General features: G+C 39.5%; 1 protein-coding gene across 1 annotated transcript; it reads left to right on the forward strand.

The window, feature by feature from the left end:
* The first annotated feature begins 1,779 nt into the window (after positions 1 to 1,779).
* On the forward strand, positions 1,780 to 17,113 carry LOC139473073 (sodium-dependent glucose transporter 1A-like). Its single transcript, XM_071255584.1, has 3 exons — positions 1,780 to 1,928; positions 13,241 to 13,526; positions 15,090 to 17,113. The coding sequence occupies exons 1-3, from the start codon at positions 1,788 to 1,790 to the stop codon at positions 16,139 to 16,141; spliced, it is 1,479 nt and encodes a 492-aa protein (XP_071111685.1). The 5' UTR covers positions 1,780 to 1,787; the 3' UTR covers positions 16,142 to 17,113.
* Positions 17,114 to 20,677: the final 3,564 nt, after the last annotated feature.

Consider the following 20,677-nt stretch of genomic DNA (forward strand, 5'->3'; position numbering starts at 1 on the left):
ATATATCCACTTATTTTATACAACATTTACTACCGTTAATACATCCACTTCATTCATACAACATTTACCACTGGAAATACATCAACTTATTTTATACAACATCTACCACCGGTAATGCACCCATTTCATCTATACAACATCTACCACCGTTAATACATCCACTTCATTTAAAACATTTACCACTGGAAATACATCCACTTGATCATTTATACAACATTTACCACCGGTAATGCATCCACTTCATTTATACAACATTTACCACTGGAAATACATCCACTTATTTTATACAACATCTACCACCGGTAATACATCCATTTCATTTATATAACATTTACCACCGTTAATACATCCACTTCACTTATACACCATTTACCACCGGTAATACATCCACTTATTTTATACAACATTTACTACCGTTAATACACCCACTTCATTTATACAACATTTAACACCGTTAATACATCCACTTGATCATTTATGCAACATTAACCACTGTTAGTACATCCACTTGATCATTTATGCAACATTTACAACCGTTGATACATTCACTTTATCGATATAACTTTTACCACCGTTAATACATCCACTTCATTTATACAACATTTACCACTGGAAATACATCCACTTGATCATTTATACAACATTTACCACCGGTAATGCATCCACTTCATTTATACAACATTTACCACTGGAAATACATCAACTTATTTTATACAACATCTACCACCGGTAATACATCCATTTCATTTATATAACATTTACCACCGTTAATACATCCACTTCACTTATACACCATTTACCACCGGCAATACATCCACTTATTGTATACAACATTTACTACCGTTAATACACCCACTTCATTTATACAACATTTAACACCGTTAATACATCCACTTGGTCATTTATGCAACATTAACCACTGTTAGTACATCCACTTGATCATTTATGCAACATTTACCACTGGAAATACATCCACTTGATCATTTATACAACATTTACCACCGGTAATGCATCCACTTCATTTATACAACATTTACCACTGGAAATACATCCACTTATTTTATACAACATCTACCACCGGTAATACATCCATTTCATTTATATAACATTTACCACCGTTAATACATCCACTTCACTTATACACCATTTACCACCGGCAATACATCCACTTATTTTATACAACATTTACTACCGTTAATACACCCACTTCATTTATACAACATTTAACACCGTTAATACATCCACTTGATAATTTATGCAACATTAACCACTGTTAGTACATCCACTTGATCATTTATGCAACATTTACAACCGTTGATACATTCACTTTATCGATATAACTTTTACCACCGTTAATACATCCACTTCATTTATACAACATTTACCACTGGAAATACATCTACTTAATTTGTGCAACATTCACTACCGTTAATACATCCACTTCATTTATACAACATTTTCCACTGGTAATACATCAACTTCATTTATAAAAAATTTACCACTGGAAATACATCTACTTAATTTATACAACATTTACCATCGGTAATAAATCCACTTCATTTATACAACATTTACCACCGGTAATAAATCCACTTCATTTATACAACATTTACCACTGAAAATGTTATATGTTTAAAAAACGATGAAACTACCACATGTTTAATGCATATTCTAAACAATCAATAACCCCCACATCTGGAGCCCCATTGAAGTATAAATGTGTGTCATTTCCCGCGTTGTTGCTACACGTGTTCTTAAAATTACGAGGTAATAGTTGACGAGAAGACATGGAGACAAGTGCAGAAGTTGGATCGCGTTCATCGCAAGAGTCAGACCAAAGCCGACGATGGACAAACAAACTGAAGTCCACACTTTACAGGAAGAAGTTTCTATACACGGCATGCCTTTTGTTCGCCAACTTTATGTCGGTAAGTCAATTGAAGCTGTTGCACACGAGTTCAAATTACACAAACGCACAATTTGAAATCTTCAAACCTTGTTGATAACATCATATCGGTTTCCCGTACGCGGCTTGCAATGAATTGGTCACAGTTGGCTTGTGTTTGGAGGACGTACCACCTAAATCTGATGTAGGCAACATATTTGCCTGTATGACAAGATAATCGTGTATCCTAATTACAGTAAACTACGGTTATAACGAACTCAAAAGGGACCATCATTTTAGTTCGTAATAACCGTAGTTCGTTATAAGCATGTATACAGCATATATACAGCATATATACATCAAATGGCCGGGACTAAAAATAAGTTCGCTATATCCGTCAGTTCGTTATAAGCGTGTTCAATATAAACGTAGTCTATCTCCGTATGTTTAAACGAGGAAACTAACTAGGACCTTGACTGTGTCTCATGGCCATTCAGAGACAGGATATGTACAATCTCCGCATGTTTAAACAAGGAAACTAACTAGGACCTTGACTGTGTCTCATGGCCATTCAGAGACAGGATATGTACAATCTCCGCATGTTTAAACGAGGAAACTAACTAGGACCTTGACTGTGTCTCATGGCCATTCAGAGACAGGATATGTACAATCTCCGCATATTTAAACGAGGAAACTAACTAGGACCTTGACTGTGTCTCATGGCCATTCAGAGACAGGATATGTACAATCTCCGTATGTTTAAACGAGGAAACTAACTAGGACCTTGACTGTGTCTCAAGGCCATTCAGAGACAGGATATGTACAATCTCCGTATGTTTAAACGAGGAAACTAACTAGGACCTTGACTGTGTGTCACGGCCATGCAGAGACAGGATATGTACAATCTCCGCATGTTTAAACGAGGAAACTAACTAGGACCTTGACTGTGTCTCATGGCCATTCAGAGACAGGATATGTACAATCTCCGTATGTTTAAACGAGGAAACTAACTAGGACCTTGACAGTGTCTCATGGCCATTCAGAGACAGGATATGTACAATCTCCGTATGTTCAAACGAGGAAACTAACTAGGACCTTGACTGTGTCTCATGGCCATTCAGAGACAGGATATGTACAATCTCCGTATGTTCAAACGAGGAAACTAACTAGGACCTTGACTGTGTATCATGGCCATTCAGAGACAGGATATGTACAATCTCCGTATGTTTAAACGAGGAAACTAACTGGGACTTGCGTGGCCACATGGACGACTGGGAATCGATATTCGATCGGGAACAGTTGATAAGAGTTGTGACTGTACATGAATGTCAAGGTACAACACACTCGCGAAACTACATATGGGTAATGTGGTAGTATCGTTTCATGATAAACATGCGGTGACTAAATATATGACTAAATGTGTTTCCATATCGATAGTCTCCCATAAGCTAAAACATATATTACACATGTAATCACTGGGATCAAGTTCAGCAACGTTTTTACTGAAAGCCCTTGACAAAACCCTACGACATAACATATCTTTCAGCGACATGGTTCTAAATATGAGGGTTAATATTTATTATATTTTATATTTCATTAATGTACTGCTTTACCTGATGCCCTGAACATATGATATTCCACTTTTATTCGCCACAAGCTCCGAAATAATCGGTCAAGGATATATTTTATGTTAATGAATTGCAGACACCATTGTGGAAGTTATCCAGACAACCTGTGAAGATCCGGGTCAGAATAGGTCTTCTGTAATCAATGCATGCCCTAAAGGCGACGACGCTTGTCGTGAGAGGCGACAAACGGGATCGTGTGGTAGCTGACTTGGTTGATGCATGTCATCGTAACCCAGTTGCGCAAATCGATGCACGCATGTAGTCACGCAATTTCCATAGTAATGTTGCTAATATATATTCATATACCACGGTGTGGACAATATTCATTAGTTATTTTACTCACATAGTTCTGGTATTTTCACCTACATGTTAAGTTGTGGAGGTACTGGCTCCCTCTCACATTCCGTATCATTTTGTCGATTTTAGTGTTGTTCATGACTGATAATAATTTTACACGGGATTTTACAAGGGGGACACGGGTGGCCCAGTCGTCTCAGGCGCCGCGATTCGCTGTGCAGAGTTGCGTCCTTTGGGCACGCCAGGAACCTATGATTATGGGTTCGAATCCCGATTATGTTTCTAGGTTTGTCAGCACTATACCCATCCTCGTGTGAGAGAGAGAGAGAGAGAGAGAGAGAGAGAGAGAGAGAGAGAGAGAGAGAGAGAGAGAGAGAGAGAGAGAGAGAGAGAGAGAGAGGGTGTATGGTTTTCCGCCGCTTTTAGCAGCGGGCTTCACTAATTGTAACCATATCGGGAATCGAACCCTGGTCTTCGGCGTGACGAGCGAACGCTTTTACCACTAGGCTACCCAACCGCCCCTTGGTGAGAGAGGATCCACAGCATGAACACAGGTAGAATGAAGGTGTATTGTGGCAAACCGGAAACAATTCTCTCTATTGAATGATAAGTCATACAGGGAAGGAGATATATGTCATCCATGAGGACTGAATTATATACCTTGTAGCAGTATTACCCGGGGTACATGTGGTGTAATGTGTCCCGCGTTAAGTTATTCTGCTCCAACGAATGTATCCTACCGATATGTTTAGTCTGACATTGTAAACGAATTAAAGCAAATTAATAATTGAAAGAAAACAACTGTTTGATTGAGCTGAGGTTAACGTGACTTTTTCAATGACTCGGCAAAAGCGTGCTGCTTTTTGTTATACTAATAATGTACCCCTCGTGATACTGCTACAACTGAGAGTATGATACATATGGTAAACTGACGGTACAACAGGCTTTATATCTGCCCTAAGTCACACATCTGTGGCACAGTTGACTATGGAAGTCTAGAAGAGACATTTTCGCATTCTCTCCCTTGGTACAAACTAAATTAATTTTCAAAACGCCTCAATTGGTCAAATGTCATGCTTTGTTTAATTTTGTCACTTTTGACTTTGTTCAGTAAGGGTGACAAAGCGCTACACCAACATGTCCCTTCTGGAATGCCATACTTGACTTTGTCAAGCAGTGTGAGTGTGCCGAGATACAGAAGGAATGCAACACGACGTTATCAGTCAGACAGCGTCTCGGTATATCCGCTCAATGAATACAGCTCAGTAGCTGGTGTCAGAGGCCATGAAATAATCTCATAGTCTCTGCTGGCATGTTTTCTGTGTGGTTGAAGACGAATCATTTACGAGGCATGCACCGTTTCGTTCGCAACCTGGTGACTGGGAGTACTAATAACATTTAATGCAAAGTTATGTTTTTTTACCAAATCCGAAACAGTTTCGATTTGCAAAAGATAAAAGACTCCTGTAAGTGTTCAAATGGTTTAATTTGCCATACTGGCTTCAGAAAATGCGTGATTTCATTAAAAAATATGAACATGCCAAAATGTCAATTTACAAATCAGTAGCGTGTGTGTCCACCTCTGGTTGCGATGCAAGCAACACATCTTCGTCTCATGGAATGGACCAGGCGTCGCACAAAGTCCTGTGGGATATCTGTTCATATCTGCTGGAGCATGTTTCGAAGTTCTGGAGTGTCTGTGAGACACGTGGTTGACGTCGAAGGCGCCGATCCATCTCATCCCACATGTGCTCGATTGGTGAGAGATCAGGGGAGCGAGCCGGCCAGGGGATGACATTCACGTTGTTTTATTGAAGAGAATCCTGAACAAGTCGAGCAATATGAGGACAGGCGTTGTCATGTCATGTTGAAAGATAATGACGACGCAAAAACGGTAGAACAATAGGGACGATGATCTCGTCGCGGTAGCGCTGTCCATTGAGATTTCCCTCTACCACTTTCAAACGGGTCCTCTGTCTTGCTCTAATCCCACCCCATACCATAACGTTGCCGCCCCCGAACCGATCTTCTTCCATGACACAATGATTGACATAACGTTCACCTCGACGTCGGTACACTCGAATCCGTCCATCGCTGTGGCTGAGGTGAAAACGAGACTCTGTACCACTGTAGACGTGCTTGACGGTGGTTTCCTGTCAAATTGGCGGAGTCTTCTGGCGACAATCCCTGCACATCTGTTTGTGAAGATATTCGTCGAAGGCCAGGGATGCTTCTTGCAGTCACTGTTGATGGCTGGAATCGATTTAGTTGGTGTGTTGTAAGAATCCAGTTGTCGATTATTGGTTACACGTGGCCTGCCACTCCGAGGATGGTCTCTGATTGCATTCGTCTGTTGCCAACGTTGCCATAAACACCAAATATTGTTTCTGTGGACGTTAAATTTTCTTGCAACATCACGTTGACTCGATCCTGCCTCAAGCATACCAATGGCTCGCAGACGCTCATTTTCGGACACGCGTGGCATTTCGTAATGTCGAATAACTGCGTAACTATGTTGTTTTTCTGAGTGGTTGTTGTCAGCACGATGCTAAACAATGCATATGGAATCCCGTTAACGCACATGATTTTATACCCGTTATTGGGTAGTGAAATGCATGGGGCTTGCAATACATGTACTACAATATTGAAGACCAAACTTTACTTGTTTGAAAAATACACTAAAATATTGGGGTCACAGGAACTTTTGTTGTTGAGTATAGTTCACGATCTCCTACCTTTTTACATTTTTTAGGAGAGTTTATTAAATAGTCTGTTGAAGGTTGGATCGTGGTCCCTTATTCCAGTATAATTCACAATATCGTTGTAGAATATCTTTTGAATCACACATGAAAAGTGGACACGGGCCGTCTCAGGCACTGCAGTTCAATGTGCAGGGTTGTGTATTCCAGGAAACTTGCGATCGTGCGTTCGAATCTTGGCCCGCCCCGATTATCTTTCTAGGTTTGTCAGCACAATACCCGTGCTCGTGAGTTATAATCTCTATAATCTGTACACCAAGGTACAATCTCTATGTGGTGTACTGTACACCATGTTATAATCTCTATGTGGTTTACTGTACACCAAGGTACAATCTCTATGTGGTGTACTGTACACCATGTTACAATCTCTATGTGGTGTACTGTACACCATGTTACAATCTATGTGATGTAATGTACACCATGTTACAATCTCTATGTGATGTACTGTACACCATGTTACAATCTCTATGTGGTTTAGTGTACACCATGTTACAATCTCTATGTGATGTACTGTACACCATGTTACAATCTCTATGTGATGTACTGTACACCATGTTACAATCTCTATGTGATGTACTGAACACCATGTTACAATCTCTATGTGATGTACTGTACACCATGTTATAATCTCTATGTGATGTACTGTACACCATGTTACAATCTCTATGTGATGTACTGTACACCATGTTACAATCTCTATGTGATGTACTGAACACCATGTTACAATCTCTATGTGATGTACTGTACACCATGTTACAATCTCTATGTGATGTACTGTACACCATGTTACAATCTCTATGTGATGTACTGAACACCATGTTACAATCTCCATGTGATGTACTGTACACCATGTTATAATCTCTATGTGATGTACTGTACACCATGTTACAATCTCTATGTGATGTACTGAACACCATGTTACAATCTCTATGTGATGTACTGTACACCATGTTATAATCTCTATGTGATGTACTGTACACCATGTTACAATCTCTATGTGATGTACTGTACACCATGTTACAATCTCTATGTGATGTACTGAACACCATGTTACAATCTCTATGTGATGTACTGTACACCATGTTACAATCTCTATGTGATGTACTGTACACCATGTTACAATCTCTATGTGATGTACTGTACACCATGTTACAATCTCTGTGGTGTACTGTACACCATGTTATAATCTCTATGTGGTTTACTGTACACCATGTTACAATCTATGTGGTGTACTGTACACCATGTTACAATCTCTATGTGATGTACTGTACACCATGTTACAATCTCTATGTGATGTACTGTACACCATGTTATAATCTCTATGTGATGTACTGTACACCATGTTACAATCTCTATGTGATGTACTGTACACCATGTTACAATCTCTATGTGGTGTACTGTACACTATGTTACAATCTCTATGTGGTGTACTGTACACCATGTTACAATCTCAATGTGATGTACTGTACACCATGTTATAATCTCTATGTGGTCTACTGTACACCATGATATAATCTCTATGTGATGTACTGTACACCATGTTACAATCTATGTGATGTACTGTACACCATGTTACAATCTCTATGTGGTGTACTGTACACCATGTTACAATCTATGTGATGTACTGTACACTATGTTACAATCTCTATCTTATGTACTGTACACCATGTTACAATCTCTATGTGATGTACTGTACACCATGTTACAATCTCTATGTGGTGTACTGTACACCATGTTACAATCTATGTGATGTACTGTACACTATGTTACAATCTCTATCTGATGTACTGTACACCATGTTACAATCTCTATGTGATGTACTGTACACCATGTTACAATCTCTATGTGGTGTACTGTACACCATGTTACAATCTATGTGGTGTACTGTACACTATGTTACAATCTCTATCTGATGTACTGTACACCATGTTACAATCTCTATGTGATGTACTGTACACCATGTTACAATCTCTATGTGGTGTACTGTACACCATGTTACAATCTCTATGTGGTTTACTGTACACCATGTTACAATCTCTATGTGATGTACTGTACACCATGTTACAATCTCTATCTGATGTACTGTACACCATGTTACAATCTCTATGTGATGTACTGTACACCATGTTACAATCTCTATGTGATGTACTGTACACCATGTTACAATCTCTATGTGATGTACTGTACACCATGTTACAATCTCTATGTGGTGTACTGTACACCATGTTACAATCTATGTGATGTACTGTACACCATGTTACAATCTCTATGTGGTGTACTGTACACCATGTTACAATCTATGTGGTGTACTGTACACCATGTTACAATCTCTATGTGGTGTACTGTACACCATGTTACAATCTCTATGTGATGTACTGTACACCATGTTACAATCTCTATGTGGTGTACTGTACACCATGTTACAATCTATGTGTGGTGTACTGTACACCATGTTACAATCTCTATGTGATGTACTGTACACCATGTTACAATCTCTATGTGGTGTACTGTACACCATGTTACAATCTCTATGTGGTGTACTGTACACCATGTTACAATCTATGTGGTTTACTGTACACCATGTTACAATCTCTATGTGATGTACTGTACACCATGTTACAATCTCTATGTGATGTACTGTACACCATGTTACAATCTATGTGGTGTACTGTACACCATGTTACAATCTATGTGATGTACTGTACACCATGTTACAATCTCTATCTGATGTACTGTACACCATGTTACAATCTATGTGATGTACTGTACACCATGTTACAATCTATGTGATGTACTGTACACCATGTTACAATCTCTATCTGATGTACTGTACACCATGTTACAATCTATGTGATGTACTGTACACCATGTTACAATCTATGTGGTTTACTGTACACCATGTTACAATCTCTATGTGGTGTACTGTACACCATGTTACAATCTCTATGTGATGTACTGTACACCATGTTACAATCTATGTGATGTACTGTACACTATGTTACAATCTATGTGTGGTGTACTGTACACCATGTTACAATCTCTATGTGATGTACTGTACACCATGTTACAATCTATGTGATGTACTGTACACCATGTTACAATCTCTATGTGATGTACTGTACACCATGTTACAATCTATGTGATGTACTGTACACCATGTTACAATCTCTATGTGATGTACTGTACACCATGTTACAATCTATGTGATGTACTGTACACCATGTTACAATCTCTATCTGATGTACTGTACACCATGTTACAATCTATGTGTGGTGTACTGTACACCATGTTACAATCTCTATGTGGTGTACTGTACACCATGTTACAATCTATGTAGTGTACTGTACACCATGTTACAATCTATGTGGTTTACTGTACACCATGTTACAATCTCTATGTGATGTACTGTACACCATGTTACAATCTCTATGTGGTGTACTGTACACCATGTTACAATCTATGTGATGTACTGTACACCATGTTACAATCTATGTGATGTACTGTACACCATGTTACAATCTCTATGTGGTGTACTGTACACCATGTTACAATCTATGTGATGTACTGTACACCATGTTACAATCTATGTGTGGTGTACTGTACACCATGTTACAATCTCTATGTGATGTACTGTACACCATGTTACAATCTCTATGTGATGTACTGTACACCATGTTACAATCTCTATGTGATGTACTGTACACCATGTTACAATCTCTATGTGGTTTACTGTACACCATGTTACAATCTCTATGTGATGTACTGTACACCATGTTACAATCTATGTGATGTACTGTACACCATGTTACAATCTATGTGATGTACTGTACACCATGTTACAATCTCTATGTGGTGTACTGTACACCATGTTACAATCTCTATGTGATGTACTGTACACCATGTTACAATCTATGTGATGTACTGTACACCATGTTACAATCTATGTGATGTACTGTACACCATGTTACAATCTCTATGTGGTGTACTGTACACCATGTTACAATCTCTATGTGATGTACTGTACACCATGTTACAATCTCTATGTGGTGTACTGTACACCATGTTACAATCTCTATGTGATGTACTGAACACCATGTTACAATCTCTATCTGATGTACTGTACACCATGTTACAATCTCTATGTGATGTACTGTACACCATGTTACAATCTATGTGGTGTACTGTACACCATGTTACAATCTCTATGTGGTGTACTGTACACCATGTTACAATCTATGTGGTTTACTGTACACCATGTTACAATCTCTATGTGATGTACTGTACACCATGTTACAATCTATGTGATGTAATGTACACCATGTTACAATCTCTATGTGATGTACTGTACACCATGTTACAATCTATGTGATGTACTGTACACCATGTTACAATCTCTATGTGATGTACTGTACACCATGTTACAATCTCTATGTGATGTACTGTACACCATGTTACAATCTATGTGGTGTACTGTACACCATGTTACAATCTATGTGGTGTACTGTACACCATGTTACAATCTATGTGGTGTACTGTACACCATGTTACAATCTCTATGTGGTGTACTGTACACCATGTTACAATCTATGTGGTGTACTGTACACCATGTTACAATCTCTATGTGATGTACTGTACACCATGTTACAATCTATGTGATGTACTGTACACCATGTTACAATCTCTATGTGGTGTACTGTACACCATGTTACAATCTCTATGTGATGTACTGTACACCATGTTACAATCTCTATGTGGTGTACTGTACACCATGTTACAATCTATGTGATGTACTGTACACCATGTTACAATCTATGTGATGTACTGTACACCATGTTACAATCTATGTGGTGTACTGTACACCATGTTACAATCTATGTGGTTTACTGTACACCATGTTACAATCTATGTGGTGTACTGTACACCATGTTACAATCTCTATGTGATGTACTGAACACCATGTTACAATCTCTATGTGATGTACTGAACACCATGTTACAATCTATGTGGTGTACTGTACACCATGTTACAATCTCTATGTGATGTACTGAACACCATGTTACAATCTATCTGATGTACTGTACACCATGTTACAATCTCTATGTGGTGTACTGTACACCATGTTACAATCTCTATGTGGTGTACTGTACACCATGTTATAATCTCTATGTGATGTACTGTACACCATGTTACAATCTCTATGTGGTGTACTGTACACCATGTTACAATCTATGTGGTGTACTGTACACCATGTTACAATCTCTATGTGGTGTACTGTACACCATGTTACAATCTATGTGATGTACTGTACACCATGTTACAATCTCTATGTGGTGTACTGTACACCATGTTACAATCTATGTGATGTACTGTACACCATGTTACAATCTATCTGATGTACTGTACACCATGTTACAATCTATGTGGTGTACTGTACACCATGTTACAATCTCTATGTGGTGTACTGTACACCATGTTACAATCTATGTGGTGTACTGTACACCATGTTACAATCTCTATCTGATGTACTGTACACCATGTTACAATCTCTATGTGATGTACTGTACACCATGTTACAATCTCTATGTGGTGTACTGTACACTATGTTACAATCTCTTTGTGTGGTGTACTGTACACCATGTTACAATATCTATGTGGTACCTCGCAATATCCTCTCAGTGAAAGCTTTTATGTTGTTAAGACATTTGCCTTATTAGCCTCAATGGTCTGTACCACCTCCGTGGTATGGTAGATACAGCGTATGCCCTGGAGAGCGGAAGGTCGGTGGTTCTATGCCCTGACGGCGTCATACCACATACGTATACAATAAAAAAAGACTGGAAGTTAGTATTATATGTCTGAGTGGTATATCCATGAGATATGGCATCTCAGTGGGCTAGCACGATAAAACTGGGAGAGTTCTGCTGATTTCACCTCACCTCAACGCCTCAATGATGTTATGTAATATATGGATGCACATTGTTGCTGTCATCATATCGGTTTTCGTCATTCGGGACCGATGAGATATCAGTACAGCATTCAAAGAAAAAAACTGAGAAGAAAAAAAAGTTTTGGAAAAGGATGCATTTCATTCTTCACACTCTAGAATCTCGGGACCCGTGAAGATCCGGTCTTCAGCAACCCATGCTTGACGTAAAAGGCGACTATGCTTGTCGTAAAGGCCACGAACGGGATCGAGTGGTCAGGCTCGCTGACTTGGTTGCTCCATGTCATCGATCCCATTTGCGTGGATCGATGCTCGTGATATCAATCACTGGATTGTCTGGTCCAGACTCGATTATTTACAGACCATCGTCGTATAGCTGGAATATTGCTGAGTGCGACGTTAACCAACCAACCAACTAGAATCTCGACTGTTTCCGTGTGACCATGGGTCAACGAGGGCAATCACTGCTTGACCTACAGCTCATCGCACAACATCAGGAGCTTCCTATCAGCCTAGAGAACGATGGCAAAATTGTGGATGCATTCGTCCACTGTCGAAAACCTCTTCTGATTTCAGGGTTGGATAAATGGCCAGAGAGGGCCATCACTGCTGGACCTACAGCTTTTCACATTACATTAACACCTTCCTATCAGCCTAGACAACGATTGCAAACTTGATTTTATGAGGATGCATTTCGTTCACTGTCTAAAACCTCTTCTGATTTCAGGGCTGGATAAATGGGCAGAGAGGGCCTTCACTGTTGGACCTACAGCTCATCACAGGGACGGACTTGTCTCAAGGCTCCGCCTTCTTCACCGCTGCTGCTACTGGCGCTCTGGTTGGAGCCGTTGCTGGTGGAGCCATCTATGACCGGTGTAATAAATACCTGTCGTTGTTCATCTCGATGGCCGGGCATGGACTGACTGTCGCTGTCATACCACTGTGTACGCCCTACTGGCTTATGATTGCCGTGTTTGTAGCACACGAGTTCTTCCTTGGCATATTTAAAACAGGTTAGTGTTTCGCCTCTTATTTAGAACAGAACGGGACTTTATTGCACCAGACCCCTATCAGCGGCAGAAGATATCAAATGGCGGGCAAAAGAAAGTATACACCCATGTTTGATGGTAGCTAAAATGAAAACAACCAAAAAGAAATATCTATTCGATGGTGATGTATTTGAAACGGGTACCCTGGGCCATGTTACATGCATCATATCAATGATTATCTCATAACAGGCGACTGTTTTCAGCCTAGCAACGTTGGTAATTTCTTGGTCAATCGTACTGTATATTTTCCACGCCCAGCAGTTCATATGGATGGCATAAATATATACATTGTCTTAATTTATACGTAGACGTACATATATAATATGTACTCACATACAAATATAGTTTTCACAGGACGCAGATATAAGGAGGAGAAAGCATAGGGTATTTATTAGTTGGATGGGATTTGAATGTACTCATTATTAGAGCGCAAGTGTTTTAGAGCATTCTTAACTTTCCGATTTTTTTTGTGCTCAATAGGTTGCACTCTTGAAGCATACTTACATTTTCATAATAGTGGGGCGAGAGATAGTCTTTCTGATTCAAATAATGGACAATAGATAGTAGATTTTGCCTAGTTATTTATCAAGTTGACAAAAATAGACAAGAAGATAATCAAATTGACACGTGGTCTGTGGACGGTCCGCCCTGTCTGCCAGTAGCGTGACAGCAACTTGGAGATTGTTGTCAGAGTGCAGCCAAGTGTGTGACGATACCTCCCAAATGCAGCTTGCCAATGACCCTATCACTCTGTTCTGCCACTCTTGTATGACACTCTGAATGCTGAACTCCTTTTGCACTGACGACCTGAGCTGTTTTAAAACCATCTAATTTTAGCAAATAAAATCATTTGACACGGAATTAAGTGAACTAAGATATTAAATTGCATCAGTGTCTGCTGCGTTTTTAAAATTAGTTTTATATGCTTTGGGAACAATATGTCGTGTTAGAATAAAAATTCTAATTTGCTATTGGTATAATTTATTTTGCTTGCCAGTGCATAATCTCCGGGAAAATCAGCAATGGACGTTACACATTCAACCAATGTCTCGGATTAAACCCGGGTTTTAAGCGTAACGGGCAAGCGCATTAGCCACTAGGCTACCATACGTCCTTTGTTACGATTTCTGAATTCTTTGTGGATTGACGAATAGTGTTTTACCAAAATGCATCCTGTGATCATGTTGTACGTGCATTCCCAGTTTGAAAAAAGGAATTTGTCATGGAATTCAGTGAACCTAGGCAAGATTTAAAATTTTATCCGCGTCTGTTATCCAGAATTGGTTTATGTTTGATAGAGTTTCTTTTGCTCCTTTCCTTCGACTTGATTGCGGGGCATCGAACCCCAGGAGCGTAGGTCTCATTATATCAATCAACTAAAAAACAGCAAACGAACAAAGAAACAAAATGTATTCATATGTGAATGTAACATTGTTATTTTACATGCATGTGATAATGGTCAGTGACTACATTTCCTTCTTGTCGACAGTCATTATTTTATTAATACACATAAACTTATGTTTTCAGGTTGCAATGTGGAACTTGTCCGAGTGTGGGGAGTGGAGAGCAAACCATACATGCAGGCTTTACATTTCCTATGGTCGTTAGGGGGAATTATCTCCCCTTTTGTCCTTGAACCGTTTTTAGCCCTCAGAAAATATGGCGATGATAATATAACACAATCTCCTGTCATGGGAACTGAAAACAATTCTTATATAGTGCAGGATTTCGTAAATGCATCAAATATATCATCGAATCATCTGCCTAAGACAAGAATCATTTGGCCTTTTATGATGACTGGGATTCTTACAATCCTGTCGTCACTACCTTTCTTGATTGTGTTTTTATTTGCAAGACAGGATAAACATAAGGACGTTACAAAAGCATTAGATGGAAAGAGACAAGGTAAAAGGTTGTCCAGGAAACTACTCGCTCTGACACTTGGCCTCCTGGGTATATTTTACTTCTTCCTGGATGAGGTCGAAGACTCGTCGGTGTCCTTCCTGGCATCATATGTGGTCAAGCAGTTCAAGTGGACAAAGGTCACGGGAGCAAGGATCACATCGGCGTTTTGGGCAGCTTACGCCTTTGGTCGTCTAGCGGCCATCTTCTTCATCACCTATGTATCTCACGTAAAGATATGTGGTCTATTTTTTTTCTTTTTAATCCTAGCTCAGGTTGGCATGATATTCGCCGGAATGTACCTGTCAAAAGTATTCATATGGATCACAGCTTGTGCTGTGGGCTTTTCAATATCAATCAGTTTTCCTGCGATGCTAACATGGATCGAGAAGGACTTTGTGCAACTCTCAGGAAAAATCATGTCCGTGATCTTCATAGCTGTAGGTCTTGGCGGAATGGTCAACCCTCAGATCATCGGTCATCTGATGGAAGTATCCAGTCCTCTCTGGTACAATTATATCCTGACCATTGAGAGTGTTCTGTTGTTCCTCAGTTTCCTGGTGTTAGTGTGGCTGGTGAAGAACGTCCTGAGTAAATACCACTCATCCTACATTGTCACTGCAGATGATATGGAAGCAATTGAGGTACCTCTAAATGACAAGCCACTGGCTTCATAGTAATTGTTAATGAATTATTTAAAGGTTCTGTTTAAATTGTTAAGTCACATGTGACCGTACTTGCAGACCTTTCTCTGCCTTTAAGTTTGATAAAATATACTCTTCAAAAAAAGAAACGGAAAGCCAGATTTGTGTGAGGTAGGAAAATACATACGAGGAACCGTACAATGTATTTAGCCAAAATGTTGTGGAGATAACACTTGGTGATTGTAGTCATCTCAGTTATCGGTACATAGGAAAAGTCTAAGGTGAAGGTCAGCTACCATCAATAACGCTTATGTCCACCGTTGGAATCGATAGCGGCCTGACATCTCCTGCCCATGGAAGAGACGAGTATGCGAATCACATCCTGGGGAATAGTAGCCCACCCAGCCTGCAACGCAAAGGCCAACTGCTGCAACGTCAGGGGTTGAGGTTAACGTCGGTGTGGCCGTCTATCCAAATCATCCAAAAGCTGCTCTATTGGGTTCAAATCCGGGGATCTGGAGGGCGAGGGGAGTAATCTTGGCCGATCACGTGCTGACCCATGCTGTTGAAACCGACCCCATAGCCTTGTGATGGTGCTGGGCGCTACATTGAAAACCCTGACTACAGCTATTCGCGATTCCCCTTGCCTTCAAGCGGCCTATGACGTTGTTTCTTTGCACTTCAGTTAATTTTGGCATGTTGTTGAACTGTCACTGTTCAATTGACGCAGATCCCAGGCAACCAAAAACCCAGCACTTTAATATCGTTCATAGTGCTGCTGCACATGCAGTACGTGCAGCTCCATGGCCCTTTTGTTTATGCACTTGGTGCGTTTTTCCGAATCGTACGTGTTTCCCGACTAATGGTTTGATCAGGGAAATTTGTCACTGACACTAATACATTAAACCTCTTCATTTTGCACCTCTTGATCCACTAATTTGGCTTTTATGGCAACAAATATCTGTATTGCGTTTCTTTTTTTAAGAGTATATAATAAAATCTGAAAATGATTCTTACATGAAAATAACGAGCTACAAGGAATTATTTGTTATCTTTCCCGATGGGATATAATGTCATAGATTATTTAATTCCAAGTTCCGAGTTAGTTATTCTCTTTATTAGCCATAATCAAACTGACTGCAAACGTCTGTCGATCCCACCTTAGAAATTTCTAGCGGCTGTAACCCAAAGAAAATGTATCCCTACACGACCTAAACAATGACCATTTCACGGCACATAGGATTGTGTAAAATGGCTCGCTATTACCATTCAAATCTAGTATATTCGTGATGTGACTGATAACTTGGTACAAAATGTCGAGATTAACACTGAGCATATCGCATTCACTTACTTTTAAACAAAAGAACATGCATAACGTAAGAAACGTGTTGTTGCATTTAATTAATTAACAATAACAAATACGAGTTATATGTAAATGCATGTTATATTCAAAGGACTCCGACTGGTGGTTATCAAATCTTACACTAGATTTAACACTATGTAAATAGCTTTTATGATGTGATCCTTATTTCTGATACAGGTTTTGGACTTCAGAAACGAATATATGTGTCAGCTAGGTATTGCGATATAGTTTAAATGTAGATTTGGATAAGACCACAGTTGATGTGTTGAGACGTGGTATTATTGTGACACACTGTTAGCGTATGTATCTTCTTTTTTGTATTTGGGTGTTTTTTTCCAGCAATCTATTTTGGAATAATCATATTACTATTGCAGCCACACAGGCCAAACGTGAGTTGTTTACTGTCTTCAAAACTATTGTAAGCCTTAAACCTATTCCATATAGTTTGTCCTTTTGGAATATTCAACACAAAAGTTCTGCCTGTTCTTGTATATGGGTCTGAAATCTGGGGTATTGACAACTGCAAGGAAACTGAATCTGTTCACTTGTTAGATTGTAAACATTTTCTAGGGGTTAAAGCTACTACTCCAGAACACATAGAATGTGGGAGAAACCCCCTACATATAATGGCTCTCAAACGATGCCCCAGCCCGGTGTAAGATTATGTCACGTTTGTAAACAGGGTTACATTGATGATGAATATACTTTTGTATTAGTGTGTCAGATGTATGATAAGTTTCTTAAACAGTGTATACCTTGGAAATACTGTGTCCATCCTACCCTTCAAAATTCGATATACTCGATATACGAAAAACGTATGTATTGTACGAAACATTGCTGTATTTACATATCATACGATGCGCTTGAGAATGTCTCTGAATGTCCTTGGAATCACGTAGCACCTTCTACACATTCTACTAATAAAAGTGGAAGCTCAGACTCAGCTATTTTTACTTGTAGCTATTTAATACGCATGCACGATGCACAGTTCTTTTGAATCTCATATTTGATGTCTCCATTTGCACATTTGGCTCATTCTAGACTTAAAAGCCCAGAAATCCATAGATAATTGCAGAAGTCATCACTGAATAGAAATACCTTGTTATTGATGAGAAATTCACTTGTACAGAAAATAACAATAGAATGGCAGCAACTGGTTTGTTTGGGCGCGACTCAATTATTTACAGACTCATGAAGGTGGAATATTGAGTGACGCCTTAAACAACGATCAAATAACCATTCACTCATTCACTTTGTTATCAGTGTCTGCCCGATTGATAACACCATCCAAGTCCTTGAAGGTACGCAGTTGTTGCCTCTAAGAATCAAAAGATGTCAAGAGGAAATCGTTGCCAAAATACTGCATCGATGTTGTTGAAACCCACATTAAACAGAACGTGTCCTGCCTTGTCTCTATTGGTTTTGAAGCATCAGAGGAGCACACATGAATTGTCATTCATTGCTGATGTCTGTTTCCAAATGTTTACGTGTGTTAATGGATACTGCACATGGGGCCCAGTTCCGCAGGCAGGGTGAGCGAACACCTGGTGTCGTCACTGTATTTTGGTGGTTCATGGACACATGCTCGTGGGTCGGTCGAAATCGTACAGTACATGTTTCGTATGAGTGTGGAAAGGGCTCTTTCTGGTTTATATATATGCTGATTGTGATCGTTCTTATTCTCACATCCCCAAGTCCTATCCACTGATGTTGTCTTGGGGGGGAAACAGATATCCTTATACCTAACTTTATATGGTTGTAATAACCAACATCCGCGTGTTTCTTTCTTGATCATTGGGGCATTTGCCTTAAAATGGTGACCATAGATTAGTTGCATCCCAATCTTCAAAGATTCAGGACATAATGAGAGTAAACGAGTAGGAATTTCTGCTCTGAATTGCAAAATCAAACCAATGGTTTTTTTCGGAGGGACCCGTGAAGCATGGGTGTAGAATTGGTCTCTAGCAACCCATGCTTGCCGTAATAGGCGACAAAGCTTGTCGTAAGAGTCGACAAACGGGATCGGATGGTCAGGCTCGCTGACGTGGTTGATGCATGGCATCGTATCCCATTTGCGTTGATCGATGATCATGATGTCAATCACTGGATTGTCTGGTCCAGACTCGATTATTTACAGACCGTCGTCATATAGCTTTAATATTGCTGAGTGCAGCGTTAACAACAAAACAAACCAACACATTTCTTGAGGGGTTTATCCAGAACTTCAGGTCATCGTTAAATAATGGTGAAATAACCAAACCCTTTCCACAGATTAACCCACATGAGATAGAAATAATTGAGACCAATAGTCAACTTTCCTTGATGTCGAGCAATATTCCAACAGTTCCAGCCTTCGGTGTCTGCGTTTTGACAACTTTTCAGGTACAAAGAATCATGCTCTTTCTTCGAAGATTTCAAAGAGCATCATATGACGAATTCATTAGGGGAACTAAAGTCAAAGCTACAGTAAATCAATAAGTTTTATGGTAGACATGTGGAGGACATTTCCCTATTATAACATGGGCCATGTGTTTACGCGTTTTTCTAGGTTAACAACTGATTTGTCTTTGTATGTGTTTGTGACGGGTGCCACCGTCGGGGCAGGATACAATTCTTTTCGCGAACACCTGGTATCACCATTTTTTGGTAGTGATTAAAAAACACGATATGTCTGAACAGGACAATGGATTCTTCATACAGCAGATATTTCTTATGGACTTCCGGTTGAACTCGTATGGCGACAGGTCGCTAGATTTTACCAGCTCCCGAAATCCGCCACAATCTTAAGAAAATGCAATGCAAGCAACACGAAAAGGAACTGGAAAAAGTGAAACAGATACATCTGGAACAGCTTCAGTAGGCAGAATGGAGAAATACCTACAAAAAAACGAATGAAAACACGACAGATGTAGCAGAAAACGACACCACAGAAAACGAGGTAGGCGAAAAAATGACAAGAAAACTTTCATAAAAAAAGCGTTTAGAATGCAAACTTCAGAGCTCACGCTGAAAATGGAAGAAGTAAATGAGGAAATAGTGAAAATTCGTGATGTGTCTGATAACTTGGTACAGAATGTCGAGATGAACACTGAGCATATCGCATGTAACAGAGCGAAATTGAAAATCTTAGACAAGAGTCTGCTGACTTTAGAAAAGAAATGGAAAACAAACTGCTTACACAAGAAATGTATTCCCGAAAACAAAAC

Source organism: Haliotis cracherodii, unplaced genomic scaffold (assembly GCF_022045235.1).
Source record: "Haliotis cracherodii isolate W230 unplaced genomic scaffold, xgHalCrac1.p SCAF_26, whole genome shotgun sequence".
NCBI lineage: Eukaryota > Metazoa > Mollusca > Gastropoda > Lepetellida > Haliotidae > Haliotis > Haliotis cracherodii.